At 40.5% G+C, this 14,734-nt stretch overlaps 1 protein-coding gene across 1 annotated transcript in view; it reads right to left on the reverse strand.

The window, feature by feature from the left end:
* cfap65 (cilia and flagella associated protein 65) overlaps positions 1 to 14,734 on the reverse strand; it is a 45,494-nt gene that overhangs the window by 22,359 nt on the left and 8,401 nt on the right. Inside the window, 10 exon segments of the mRNA XM_060930572.1 lie at positions 106 to 234; positions 349 to 562; positions 6,217 to 6,345; positions 6,502 to 6,667; positions 8,307 to 8,453; positions 8,541 to 8,765; positions 8,855 to 9,094; positions 11,364 to 11,501; positions 11,648 to 12,037; positions 12,197 to 12,394. Coding sequence (XP_060786555.1) covers positions 106 to 234; positions 349 to 562; positions 6,217 to 6,345; positions 6,502 to 6,667; positions 8,307 to 8,453; positions 8,541 to 8,765; positions 8,855 to 9,094; positions 11,364 to 11,501; positions 11,648 to 12,037; positions 12,197 to 12,394 — 1,976 coding nt within the window.

Consider the following 14,734-nt stretch of genomic DNA (forward strand, 5'->3'; position numbering starts at 1 on the left):
TGTGATCTTCATTCAATGTGCTCAAAAACAAAAAGAGCTGATCTAATTACTGAACAGGACCAAATCTCACTAAATAACAGACAGGTAGTGATTGGTAGCACCTACCACTCGACAGGAACATTCCCAGGGTTCTCAAACATGAGCAGGACGTTGGAGGGGTCTGTACCCAGAGGAGCAGCGCTGAAGTTAAAATCCAACATGGCTGAGGTGAAGACAGGTGGACAACGGTGAAAACTGCAAGACACATCATGAACAAGCAGGTAAAACACACTTCACATGATTTCACATGCTTTATACTGGACTCCTGAGGTTCGATTTGGTTCCTGGACAAGGAACAGGATATGTTACCTGTGTTTCATGGGCACTTTGTAGGTAAGCTCAGGTGGACCTGGCTCATTGAGCAGGTAAGCGTTAAGTGCATCAAGACCGAACAGCTCCCAGAGATACAGCTTACTTAAACCCTCCACACTGCCGCTGCTACGGGCATCCGTCACCTCCAGAGTGGGGTAAACTCCTTTTGCTTCAACTTGGCACAGAGAGCAGGACTCCCCGACCACCAAGCCTGACAGGTGCAGAAAAATACAAATTACATGAGTGATCGCAAAGAGGAAAAGGGAAATATAAAGTAGAAAAACAATAGTTCAAAAGCTTTTAAGTATCTGGAAATATATTTCACAAAATGGAAATTAATTTAAAAAAAACTGAAAAAGAATTGAAAAAAACAGCATGCATATTCTCATCTCATCTCATTATCTCTAGCCGCTTTATCCTGTTCTACAGGAAAATCCATGACCTTGAGTTTGACATTTCAAAGTCATTCAAGGTCAAAGGTCATGGCGACAACTGAAAGCCCATATGGGACTTCTTATATGTTGACAATGGTAAATATCTGGCTATCATGAACCATTTTAAAATTATAGCCCTTTGAAAACCCATGACCTTGAGTTTGACCTTTCAAGGTCACTCAAGGTCAAAGATCATGGTGCCAAATGAAAGCCCATATGGCACTTCCTATAAGTTGATAGTGGTAAATATCTGTCGACCATCAACCGTTTTCAAGTTACGGCCCTCTGAAAATTCGTGACCTTGAGTTTGACCTTTCAAGGTCACTCAAGGTCAAAGATCATGGTGCCAAATGAAAGGTCATATAGGAGTTCCTGTATGCTTATAACAGTAAACATCTGTCTATCGGCAACTGTTTGAGTTATAATGGAAAATATGTTATTTTGACTGCAAGGTTGACCTTTTCGGTGACCTTGACCCGATTACCCCAAAAATTTAATCAGGTAATCTATGGACCATTGCCCACCTACACTGAAAATTTCAAGTCAATTGGTGCAACCATCTAGACACTAGATTGTTAACAGACCCACAAACAAACAAACAAACTGATTACAATACCTCGCTCTGCTTACTCCATCGCGGGCGAGGTAATAAATAGAGACATAAATGGAAACACTGTTGGCTTATAAATTTAGTCCGTTAGTGGTTTACTTTCTATATTTCATAGAAAACATGAATGGAATTGAAGTGGAACATATGCATACTTTTATAAATGAGACACGTGTACAGTACACAATACTGTATGTTATTATTTATTCGGGATGTAACGATCGGACAATTTGGATCGATACACTGATTTAAAAGGTAACAATCGAAATGGTATAAAGCATCATGAATGGCATACAGCAGTGTTTCTCAACCACTGGGCTGTGGCTCATTAGTGGGCCGCGACACGCCATCTAGTGGGCCGTGAATTTTTTTTAAAGTTGAAGCTAATTTTTACTCGTAGTAGGGTACAATTGCTGGGTTGCATCCGACATCACATCTGCCTCATTAAGCTACGGTCACACTACAGCTCACGATGTTTTACTATGGGTTATCGATGAAAATGAGGCATTTTGGTGGCGATATACATGTGTGGCAGCGGGGGCGTGGTCAAGCGTCGGTCTGTGACCGGAGGGCGGAGTCAGGGAAGGTAAGTGGCAGAATCACTGCACCTGAGGTTAATTAATGTGTTTGTGCGTCTTCCCCAGTGACCGCGCCCTATTTAAGGGGAGAGAGAGCGAGAGCAGAGGGAGCTCTCTCCCCAACCAGACGACTGGAGTGTGTGCGTGTGTGTGTGGCTGAGAGAGTGAAATTGACACTGAAAAGTGAAAATAAAAGAGTTTTGTGAACTCAGTTCTGGCGTGCCGTCCCTCTGTGCTCCACCCACCCATACGAACTGCTACAACATGTGAGCTAAAAGTTGTGGTCACACAGCAGGTGAACACTTGACTGTCACGCCTTTGCGCACTTGAGTGTGGCGCAGCTTGAGCAGCCGTGCTGGCTCACAAAGCGCGTTGTGCATGCTCTTGGGACCCGGTCATTATGGGAAAGAAACATCTGATACTGATTTGAGTGCAAGCAGCATGCACAGATGCGGACGCTGTTTTCACAGAGGCTTTAGGAAGTATTATCGTTATCCCGGTCACGTTTGTTTCTAGCCATGTTAATAACGACATCTAAATATTCTGCTTTATGATTCTGCTTTCGTTTGTGTTTTGTTTTTGTAAATATCACGCCTGCTAATAAACACTCTTCCTGCACTTAGAGCCGTCTACCACTGTCTATCTTGTAGTGTCCTCATCCCCAGACCTTTAACCCAGCCACATATAAAAAGTTGTACGCCTCCATGCTCTTCCAGGTTTTCATCTGTGTGTCTGTGTAGAACGATGTCTGCAGCACCAGGTAGTTTGAGATGTCGGGGAACTCAACAGATAGATAATTTTCCAACTCGTATGAAAAATCCTTCTTTGTTAACGTGTAAGGATCTAATCCCATTGAGTGGTTTCTATCAGGGCTTTGAACCAGAATTTTTTTCCTATTGGTTCGTTCCGAACAGAAACGGAATTTTAACGTTTCTGGTTTTGGGTTCCACCATTAAATAGACGTTCCCGAACTGGTTAGAACAAAAAAATTTCGTTCCCGGAATGGTTCATTACGTTCCCTGTCAGCTGTTTAACAAATGGCTATAAAATTATGTCTCTCTCATCCAGCTTAAGCCAAATGTAGGCTAATTCTATTACAACCTTCATTAAATAAGACAAGAAATAATTCAAAACAATTATTTCAAATGTTGGTGATTTGGATTCTCAGTATGTCTTCCCATCTACACAAACAGAAAAAGTGCCAAAAATGAAAGATAATTCGTTTAGTGTGTTACCAAAGGCTAGTCAGGCCCTATAGAGGGCTACCGCATGACGTCACCGCGCCGCGAGATTTTGTTAGGCGCCATATTGGAAGACCAAGTACACATCTATGCAAGTACATACACAGTACATAAAACAAACTACATCTGAAATGTAGCCAGGGCCGGTTCTGCCCTAATCTGGACCCGGGTGCAACATCACGCAACCCCCCCCCCCCCCCCCCCCCAAAAAAAAAAAAAAAAACACCAGTCTAAATCAGGACAACCATCACATAACTATAAACATTTTATATCAACTATTTTAACTAAATGGGCTATAATAAATACGCCTGCAGGCAGCCACGGCGGGCTGCCTCAGAAAAGGAACTATTCAATGACACAACTGAAACCCTGCAGCCACGGCGGGCTGCCTCAGAAAAGTAACCATTTGTCCTACCTTAACTCGTTTTGCATTTTCTGCCTCCTTTTTTGTATTTTCGACCCTGCGTTTATTTTCTTTCCTTTTCTGAAAACCCGATTTGTGTCCAGACATTTTGTTCTGCTACCAACGAACTAACTCGTCAGGTCTCATCTCTCGAGCCCGCGATGATTCCCGTGGGAAGGGCAACAATTGATACATTTTTACAAACAGCCAATAAACAGCCAATAGGGAGGTTGCAACGTTCAGGCTCTCCTTTGCTCAGACACTCAGTAATGCACTTACTCACTTAACACGTGGAGTCCACCTTCCCGCTCTCTCCATTCAGTCAGCGAACGTCACACAGGAAGTGAACCCCAGCGGGTCCTAAAAACTTGCGCAGGAGAAGAATGACTTTTTTATTTGTAGGCTACGGAAACTTTGAGGAACGAAATAAAAACCGGTATCAACCGGTTACCATTATTTTTAATAAGCGTTTCTGTTCCGGAACATAAAAAATAATAAAGTTTCTGGTTTCGTTTCTGTTCCATGTGAAATAGAAAAAAGTTCCCGGTTTTCGTTTTCGTTCCTTGAACCGGTTCAAAGCCCTGGTTTCTATATCCACTTCTTTTGAGTGTACTTCTTGGTTTTAATAACTTGCTTGTTTGCTGGACACAAACATGGCAATAAGTTCTTGTGTTAATGGACCAGACTCCACTTTTGGATCATTAATCCCTTTTGGCTGAGAATGACCCGCATGCATGGTTTGGCTTCTGGCACATCCATACAGTTTTAAATACAATACCTACAATTAAAAACAGTTTGTTTTTACTGCATTTATTTAATTCATGGGCTCCCATCTGTAACAGGGAGTGATGTTGCACTTTACAGTAGATTATTAGATTATAATAGAACAGATGAGCCAAAATAATCGGGGATATTTTTAATGGCCCCTGACTTGTTACAAGTATGAATAGGTGGTGCTTAAAGTAGAAAAGGTTGAGAACCCCTGGCATAAAGCATCATAGTCCTTCTCTGTATCACAGGGCTTTCCCCAAAACACAGGCGTGCCGCTCCGCCGCACTGTGCGACGTCAGCACCACGCTGTCACTTGCACACCTAAAAAAATTCAGTACCATAAATTGAACAATGCAGAGTACTTTCCACACCTAAATCTCTCCTATTCCCCTCTGAAAATGAGTAATAAAGATAGAAATAGGAAGATAAATAATAATAATAATAATAATAATAATAATAATAATAATAATAAGTTAAATTTATATAGCGCCTTTCAAGAAACCCAAGGACGCTTTACAATTATAGACAAAGAAAAAAATAAATAAATAAAAATAAAAGTAAAAAGTCCACCGAGTAGGGGTCAATATGTAATTCCCGTGGTGTAGCAGCCACAGTCCCACCAAAAGGCGCACGAAAACGAGTCCCACATCTCCAGCACCGCCACCGTGACGCCGTCAACAACATCGCTCGAACACCACGCCATGGATCCACAAAGCGAGCAGCGAAGCTCCGCCACGCAGAGCGTTGGTGTGTCCCAAACCGACTGCACAGCCGCTACGACGCCACCGAGCAACATCGCTTGGAACATCACACCAAGCATTAAAGCACAGAGCGCTGGACAACCACGATGTAAAATGAGCAACAGGCTCACTGCAGTCCACAGCTGGGAGCACAGGCATCACCCACGGCGAACCAAGGCCTGGAGGGAACCAACGCCCAAAACTGGGTCTGGAGCTATACCACAACAGGCGGACAAAAACACTCAAACAAACATCAAACTACACAAATACACAGAAAAAAATAAATAAAAAAATGAAAATAGAAAAAGAAAGAAAATAAAAATAAAATAAAAAAAGCTCTGGTGCAGATATGGTGGAAGATATTGTTATATATACGTTGAGACTATCCTGGTATTCAACGCTGAAGTGAAAATAAAGGGTTTTGCTGTGTGCACTGACTGCCATTCGCAACCATACATAAAACCATGTTCTAGGCGCTGGTCACTAGATGGCGTTGTTGTGCGATTTGACCTTGATTCTGTTCCTGGCATCCTGGAACTGGAAAATTAAGAAACATGCTATGAAGTGTTTTCATTTCAAATCTAAATTTGCTCTTTAAATTTTGTCCCTTGCACATTTGACAAGGTAGAAAACAGCAAATTTAATAATGTTGAATTGTGCCTAAATCAGCCCTATATGCCACCAGAATGCACCATTTGAAGGCTCTAATTTCAAAATTTTACAGGGGACCATGCCTGTGGTCCCCCCAGCAGCCTTCAGGGCCCTCCAGGCTGGACTGGGCTCCATATCAGTAGCACCACTCTGGTTTTTTTTTTTTTTTCTGGGGAAAGCCCTGCATCATAATCATTTCCCCAGATTCTGAACAAAGTTGGTCACATATTTATCAAATTCTACTAAATTGAATTATATTATTCTTATAATATCAAAGCAGTTGATGTCAATTATCGAGTGAAATTGTATCATATTGCTTGGAAGCCTCAGGTTTGCACCTTTATTATACAGTATATAAAGTCAAAGTATACTTTCTCTCTATAAAAAACACATTAAAATAATTTTTTATCCCTGATCTATTTGTCTTGTGAATTTGGTACCAGAGGTATTAAGGATTTCGTAGCAGATGGTCCAGCGATATCGGGCCCTGCGAGTCGGTCTCACTGTGGAGTGAATTAGCAGCCGACAGTGAGCTGGAATGGTGCCCTTCATACTTTCCATGTCCAGAACTGCAGAAAGAGAAGAAAGATAATTACAGGAAACATGTCAGAAACAACTCGTAGTGGAGAACTGCAAACAAATACAGACATGATAGATTGATAGAGACATTTTTCCTTTGTAATTTGAGCTCTCTGTAGCATGATATGTTTACAGTGGTCTCCTACCAAGCGGGTCTTCGAGTGAGTCCTCAGGAATGCCTGGAGCACTAATGCTCTGCAGCACACTCAGAGAAAAGCTAACGGCACATGGACTGGAGTTCAGCAGAGTAACTTCAAATGACTTACATCCTCCAACCAACACCTCACCCAGATCTAGAAACGAGTGACCTGCCTGAAATCAGAAGAGCACACAAGCATACAGTCACCTCCTCATGGCACAATCCAAACTGACTAAATGTATTTGGAAGAACACTTGTAGCAGGATCTTGGATCACTCCTCCATGCAGAACATTTGAGGCTTTTTTTCTCTTCTACAGTGTATGTGGACTTTCCTCTTCCACAGCGTAAAATTCCACACTGATTTTATATTCCTTTAACCATTTCTGTGTTGTCTTATATATATTATTCTATCCATATTCACTGGATATGAGCAATCACGTACTCTGATTGGCTACTCTACTACCAGGATATCAGCTCATATACCGTGAGTAGAGAAAAACAAAATGGCAGAGCGTATTGCTGAACGAACCAAGGACGAAATAAAAACTCTACCCGAAAACAAAACCCCAAAAAATACAAAAAAAAAGCGCAACAAAATATAGAATTAAAGTATTTAATGGTAAGAACGTATCTTTTTTTATGTTTCAAGAATTATTATTATTATTATTATTATCGCATTTTTCACAAACTGCTACTGTCGTTTCGCTGGTTTGTTTACATTCTAAGTGGAAATGATTTTGTCGGACATTTTGTATAAAGTTTTTATTTATCGAATTTGCAAAAAATAAAAATAAAAATGCTCTGTTTCTCAAAATCCAGTGAATGTGGATAAAATAAAACAGTTATTCCACTCAATCTCATCGTACATGACTTATAGCCGACTCGGTGCTACGGCAGCTATCAGCTCATGTACAACTCGATTTCATGAAATAACTGTTAATTGTATAATTCTGTATATAAATATATGCATAAGATTATATGTATATCTAGGTGAAAAGCTATATGATTAGCCCTCGGCTGCTTCCTAGGCTAATTACACTACTGTTCAAAAGTTTGGGGTCACTTTGAAATGTCCTTATTTTTGAAAGAAAAGCACTGTTCTTTTCAATGAAGATCACTTTAAACTAATCAGAAATACACTCTATACATTGCTAATGTGGTAAATGACTATTCTAGCTGCAAATGTCTGGTTTTTGGTGCAATATCTCCATAGGTGTATAGAGGCCCATTTCCAGCAACTCTCACTCCAGTGTTCTAATGGTACAATGTGTTTGCTCATTGCCTCAGAAGGCTAATGGATGATTAGAAAACCCTTGTACAATCATGTTAGCACAGCTGAAAACAGTTTAGCTCTTTAGAGAAGCTATAAAACTGACCTTCCTTTGAGCAGATTGAGTTTCTGGAGCATCACATTTGTGGGGTCGATTAAATGCTCAAAATGGCCAGAAAAATGTCTTGACTATATTTTCTATTCATTTTACAACTTATGGTGGTAAATAAAAGTGTGACTTTTCATGGAAAACACAAAATTGTCTGGGTGACCCCAAACTTTTGAACGGTAGTGTATGTCTGAATTCAAGAAACTGAGATCACACTTTTTTCTCAAGTATTGTTGAAAATGTGGGATTGTTTCAGTTCTCGAAACACTTTAACACACACAAGTACACATTGGCTTCACAGAGGAACAAGTACACTGGTAGAAGGTACTCAATTGCTAATTTTATTGTGTACGCCAAATTAATATATTATTATATATTAAATTAATATATATATATTTCCCTGCATTAAATCAATCCCTGCTTCATACACACCTCAATGGAACCTTTGGGAGACAATCCCACAACTTTAAGAGAGAGTCTGGACTTTTTACAATCTGGTTTGTGAATGGGCCAGAAAATCAGACAAGGCTTCATATTGTACATCATCTCCTCCAGTGGGGTGAAGGTCCATGTTTGAACCTGAACAGCAACAAAAACTCTGATTAACTTAAAAACACAGTCATATGTACAAGATTCACACTGTTATATGATCGCAGAATCACTCACCTGGGATTCATTGGGCTGCAGTACACCTGAGTCTGGCTGTACAGAGAGAACTCTGTGATCAGAGCTACAGATCCTCCAGTAGAAGCATAACACTATTCTACTAAAGTTCCTGATGCTCAGAGTTGTCTTGGAACAGGAGCCCACTGCTGTGGGCGTGAAAAACAAGCTCCCGTCACCCTCCAAAGTGATGCGCGGCCTCTCCACCATAGACACTATGCTTAACTCCTAAACACAAAGTAAAAACCAAGTGAACCAAGCATGTTCCAGGACTAAAATGTATAGTGGTGAACATTACGTTGCACTTTTCAATATACCTGTGTGTGTTTGGGACTGGCGTTGAGCTGCAGGGTCAGGTGTGACCTGCCACGGTCTTCTTCAGAAAGAATAGCTCGGAAAATGAGGATCTGGTGGCTGCCTGGTGGTACCGAGCCACTAGGGGGCAGCACAGATACATCAGAACATTCCTTTGTGTTCAGGTCAAAGATAAGAGGAAGGTCTCCTGTGTTCTGCAAGAGAATACTTCTGTAGGAGATGCAATTCAAAGCTGGAAACATCTGGAGGACACAATGAACACACAGAAAATAAGATAGTAATATAGTTGATCATTTTTTTCAAGATGTTCACATGTTCAGATGATGTATAATTTACAACACACTTTGTAAACGATTTAATAATAATAATAATAATAATAATAATAATAATAATAATAAGACCGTCAATGAGGGCGTAGCTCACTCCAGCCCCGTCTAGTCCAGAAGGAACAATCTAAAGTGGACCACCTTGCACAATAAATGTTGCAAGCTATACACACTATAGAAGCTATACACACCCTAGGAATATCTACTTATTTGCCAGAAAGAATCCAAAACGGCGAAGAATTGACCAAGAAGAAGCGATTTTTGTTGAACTGCTCGTTAAGACTGAATTAGTCCATAACTTCATTAATCATTATAATGAAGCAAATCTGGGTAGAACTTATATGCACCCTGGGTACCCCTACCTTCATGCCAGAAAGAATCAAAATCCGTGAAGAATTGAGGGAGAAGAAGCGATTTGTGTGGAAACTGCTCATTAGGGCTTAATTACTCCATATTTTCATTATTAATTGCAATTATGCAAATTTGGGTAGAACCAATATGCACCCCAGGCAGACCTACCTTCCTGCCAAAAAGAATAAAAATCGGTGAAGAATTGAAAGAAGCAATTTTTGTGAAATGTCAACGATGCTGGACGAACAACGGACAACACATGATGGCATAAACTCATCGCCTGTCAGCCGGATGAGATAATAATAATAATAATAATAATAATAATAATAATAATAATATCTAAATTATATTGCACCTTTTAAAATTCCAAGCATGGTTAATAATATCAATTATTATACATATGGGCCACTTTTTCCATGGAATAAAAACATGTATTCTATTCCCTTCAAGTGGGTTTATTAATGCCATGCAATATTGTTATCATATCACTTATCCTACATGTATTACATCACTTTCCCCAATGGATAATGAGCATGGAATATTGTTATAATATTGCATGTTGTCAAGACAACACGACGTCACATGTGAAGATCCACTGACAAAAGTTTTCTGTTGTGCCTGCGCAGAATCATTTCTTTGTCGGCTGGGAGAGAGAGAAGACGGGGTTAATTCAGTGCTCGGTTTAAGCACTAAATAAATAAACTGAAAACTGAAAATAAATATGCGCTGGACACCCAAAAGGCTACCAAAACTTCATTATATATACTTCATGCATATTTACAAGAGAAAAACATACCAATGGACATCGAAAAACTGGAAAAGAGACACATCGGAGATATAAAATTTCCACGCTAGTGAGCGACTGACAGTTTGTTCACAAACATGACCGTGAGGTTTGCTTCATTAAAAGCCAAAGATTTAAAGAGAGAGATGCGCTGGACACCCGAAAGGCTACCAAAACTTCACTGGATATTTTTCGTGCATTTAATCTTCTGCATTAAATATATGGAAAAACTGGAAAAGACCCACGTCGGAGATGTAAAACTTGCACACTCGCAAGTGACTGTAAGAGTTTGCAAACAAAAATGGCTGCAAGGTTTGCTTAATTAAAAGCCAAAGATTTAAAGAGAAAGACGCGTTGAACACCAGAAAGGCTACAAAAACTTCACTGGATATTCTTCACGCATATTTACAAGAGAAAAACATACCAACGGACCGAAAAATGGAAAAGAGAGCAATAGCGGAAGTGTAAAGTTCTACTTGGAGGTGAGGAGAAGTGACGGAGACTTTTACAAGAGGACGTCACTCGTGGACTTCACTCAGCAAAGCCCTTTTGTTTTGAACAACTCCAATGTAACAATTAACTACGACCAAAAATAACTGTGAACTTGAACTGTCAACCTGTATATAGCTTGTATATAAGTTGGGTTGTTGTTCAGGCTTCTTGGACTTGTACCATTTTTATTGTTAGAACTTTGACTTTGTACAGTACGTTGGATTGACAGAACATTGAATTACATTCAATCAGAATCAGCGTTCAATATTGGTAATTTACTGCCCTGTTCTTAACTTTTTGTAAAATCTATAATGTTCCATTGAATGTGTATGTATAATAATAATAATAATAATAATAATAATATCGGCTGGCTTTGAGTGGTATATCAGATATATTCCATTCAGCGAGCATGATATTGAACTCATCTTCGATTCGTTCAATATCATGCTAGCTGAAGGGAATATATCTGATATACCACTCAAAGCCAGCCAATATTATTTAAATATTGCTTCACTGAGTACCTTTTGATTTTTGATCTTTTCAAAGCAGTTGACTTACCACTTGACTTGACTGCAGAGAGAAGCGAGGGATAAAGTGCTCATTTTCAGGCTGAAATGAGTGACCAGTCACCCTGACTGTGAGACACCAGGGAGGGCAGAGAGTTTGGTCCTCTATCTTCTGGTGATCCCGCAAAATCTGCTAGGATTAGGGATCCATGTAGTTATACACACATAATTCTTACAAAATAGCCAATCAGCTGCTTCTTAAAAGATATAAAAAATTTCTTCTCAAGCACTAAAAGCCACCACAAAAGAATTATCATCATCATGTCATGACTTTACCTCGTAGAGAGCAAAACACTCAAGCACTGCTGCATGGAAGACATTGTGCTGTTTGGGTGTGTATGTCACCATGAAGACAGTGGACTTTAAAGGATTCAAGTCCCAGGTGAGAGGAGTGATGGAGAAAGGCGAGTCAGCAGGAGGGGTCCACAGCAGGCTGAGTTTGCCTTTAGTGTGGTTGGTGATGGTGACTGCTCGAGATGATGGGTCTGAATAAAAAAGCAGTTCAGAGGGCTCGACCGTGACATGGGGCAGGGGGAAACTTTCAGGATCTCCACTTTCGGCAAAATATTCTCCTGCCTTATCTGCTGAGTTCATGTGGAAATATTCTTCCATCATGCTCCTCAGGGAGAGAGGAGTCCTGGGCAAAGCCAGGTCTTCTGATGAGTCCTAAAAGGCAAATGATATGCAAATTATTATGCAGCTTGTGTTCCATGTGCTTTGTTGTCATAATTAAATATATATATTTTTAATTTACTTCTGATTAGATTTGAGAATTCATTCACATGCAAACACAACCCATCGACAAACACAGAGACGCACACTGACCTCTTGAACTAATAATGCCCCACTTTCATCCAGTTGTAGTTTATGATCAGCCAACATAGCACTGAGCATATCAGGAGGGTAGAAGGTTAGACCACAGAGCAGGTTTTGCCTGTACACATGCAGGTGTCTGGGTTCTAAGACGTCTGGCTTAAGTTCTTCTGAGTGACAGGTGCCAATCAAGTCCAACAAAAGCGGGTCCTTTAAAAAAAGAAAAAAGTATTTGGCAAATAAATAAATCAATGAAATGAAATAAAATAACAATGGGGGCAGCACAGTGGTGTAGTGGTTAGCACTGTCGCCTCATAGCAAGAAGGGTCTGGGGTCGAGCCCAGTGGCCAACGAGGGCCTTTCTGTGTAGAGTTTGCATGTTCTCCCCGTGTCTGTGTGGGTTTCCTCTGGGTGCTCCGGTTTCCCCCACAGTCCGAAGACGTGCAGCTTAGGCTAATTGGTGGCTCTAAATTGACCGTAGGTGTGAATGTGAGTATGAATGATTGTTTGTCTCTATATGTCAGCCCTATGATGATCTGGGAACTTGTCCAGGGTGTACCCCACCTCTCATCCATAGTCAGCTGGGATAGGCTCCAGCTTGCCTGCGACCCTGTAGAACAGGATAAGTGGCTACAGATAATGGATGGATGGATGGATGGATGGATGGATGGATGGATGGAAAATAAAATAACAGTGGGGGTGGCATGGTGGTGTAGTGGTTAGCACTGTTGCCTCATAGCAAGAAGGTTCTGGGGTCGAGCCCAGCAGCTGACGGGGGCCTTTCTGTGTGGAGTTTGCATGTTCTCACCGTGTCTGCGTGGGTTTCCTCCAGGTGCTCCGGTTTCCCGCACAGTCCAAAGACATGCAGGTTAGGCTAATTGGTGGCTCTAAATTGACCGTAGGTGTGAATGTGAGTGTAAATGGTTGTTTGTCTCTATGTGTCAGCCCTGTGATGATCTGGAGACTTGTCCAGGGTGTACCCCGCCTCTCACCCATAGTCAGCTGGGATAAGCTCCAGCTTGCCAGCGACCCTGCACAGGATAAGCGGTTATGGATAATGGATGGATGGAAAATAGCAATGGCCTAAATGTAATCGTGGTCTATCTATTCTAAGGTATCCTGAAGACACTGGACTCTTAAAATGGGAGGAGGAATTGAAGCCACGAAGGCCCTTGGGGACAACATTACCAAGTTTAGAAGCTATGCAACTGCCCCACTGATGTTAGTCTTGTCTTTGGCACCACAAGTAGCCTAGTTTTGCTGGACCAAGCAGGTGTGTAAGGGCTGTAGGAACTCAGCAAACTGAGGAATATGATTGAATTTGATTCTTTATAAGATGGGTAATCAGCGTAAATGTTGGAGTACCTAGGCTCCAGCTTGCCTGCGACCCTGCACAGGATAAGCGGCTACGGATAATGGATGGATGGGTGGATGTTGGAGTACCGTTGTATGGTGTGCTGAATGTTTGGTATGAGTAAGGACTCTAACAGCTGAGTATGAATATGTTGGAGTCTATTTACAGTTTAACTAGAAATGCCAAAGAATAGGTAATTATAATAGTCAACATCAGATAAGGGTTAAAGATAAGTGATGTTACACTCGAGAAAAGCTTTCATCCAGAGGTTGCAAGTTCAAATCCTGATGATGCCACAGACAACCATGAAATTGGCCCTACTCTCAGGGAGTGAGGGGTGGCAGACTCTTTCAATCACATGGATGTCTGTGAGCTCATGTATGTGGAGGTGGGCAGATTTCCTCTGAATGTGTGATGCCCTCCATCATGTTGCATGAGCAGCAGTTTGAAAAGATGTGGTTGGCTGGCATCTTGTGCCAGCTACTTGCTACTTCACTCTCTAAATTTAAGTTAGGGAGAAAATAAAAAAATAAAAAAAAGATTGTTGAGGAATTGATCAAAAGATTTTCACGACTGTCCTAATATGGGGTTCAAAGGAAAACGTGTTGTCAGAAATTGTACCTATTTGTAGAAGGTTCAACAATATCATCTGAAAAATCTGTAATTTTATGGAGAAGAGATTTAGGGGTGACAAGTAAAATATGGAAGGAAATAAAGGGTCCATATCAAGAGTAAAAAAAATCATCTTATTATATTAAATTAATATGATCTGATTATTTTGGGTCTAACAATGACTGCTAGTGTAAAACTAAAGCTAATTAACAGTTATTCTATGAAATCGAGTCGTACATGAGCTGACAGCTGATGAGGCGTGTAGCACCGAGTCGGCTATATGCCATGTACAATGAGATTGAGTGGAATAACTGTTTTATTCTATCCACATTCACTGGATTTTGAGAAACAGAGCATTTTTATTTTTATTTCTTGCAAATTCGATAAATAAAAACTTTCTACAAAACGTCCGACAAAATCATTTCTGCTTAGAATGCAAACAAACCGGTGAAATTACAGTAGCAATTTGTGAAAAATACGATAATAATAATTCTTGAAAAATAAAAAAGACACGTTCTTACCATCAAATACTTTCAATCTATATTTTGTCTTTTTTTGCATTTTTTGGGGTTTTGTTTTCGAGT

This window comes from Neoarius graeffei, chromosome 9 (assembly GCF_027579695.1).
Source record: "Neoarius graeffei isolate fNeoGra1 chromosome 9, fNeoGra1.pri, whole genome shotgun sequence".
NCBI lineage: Eukaryota > Metazoa > Chordata > Actinopteri > Siluriformes > Ariidae > Neoarius > Neoarius graeffei.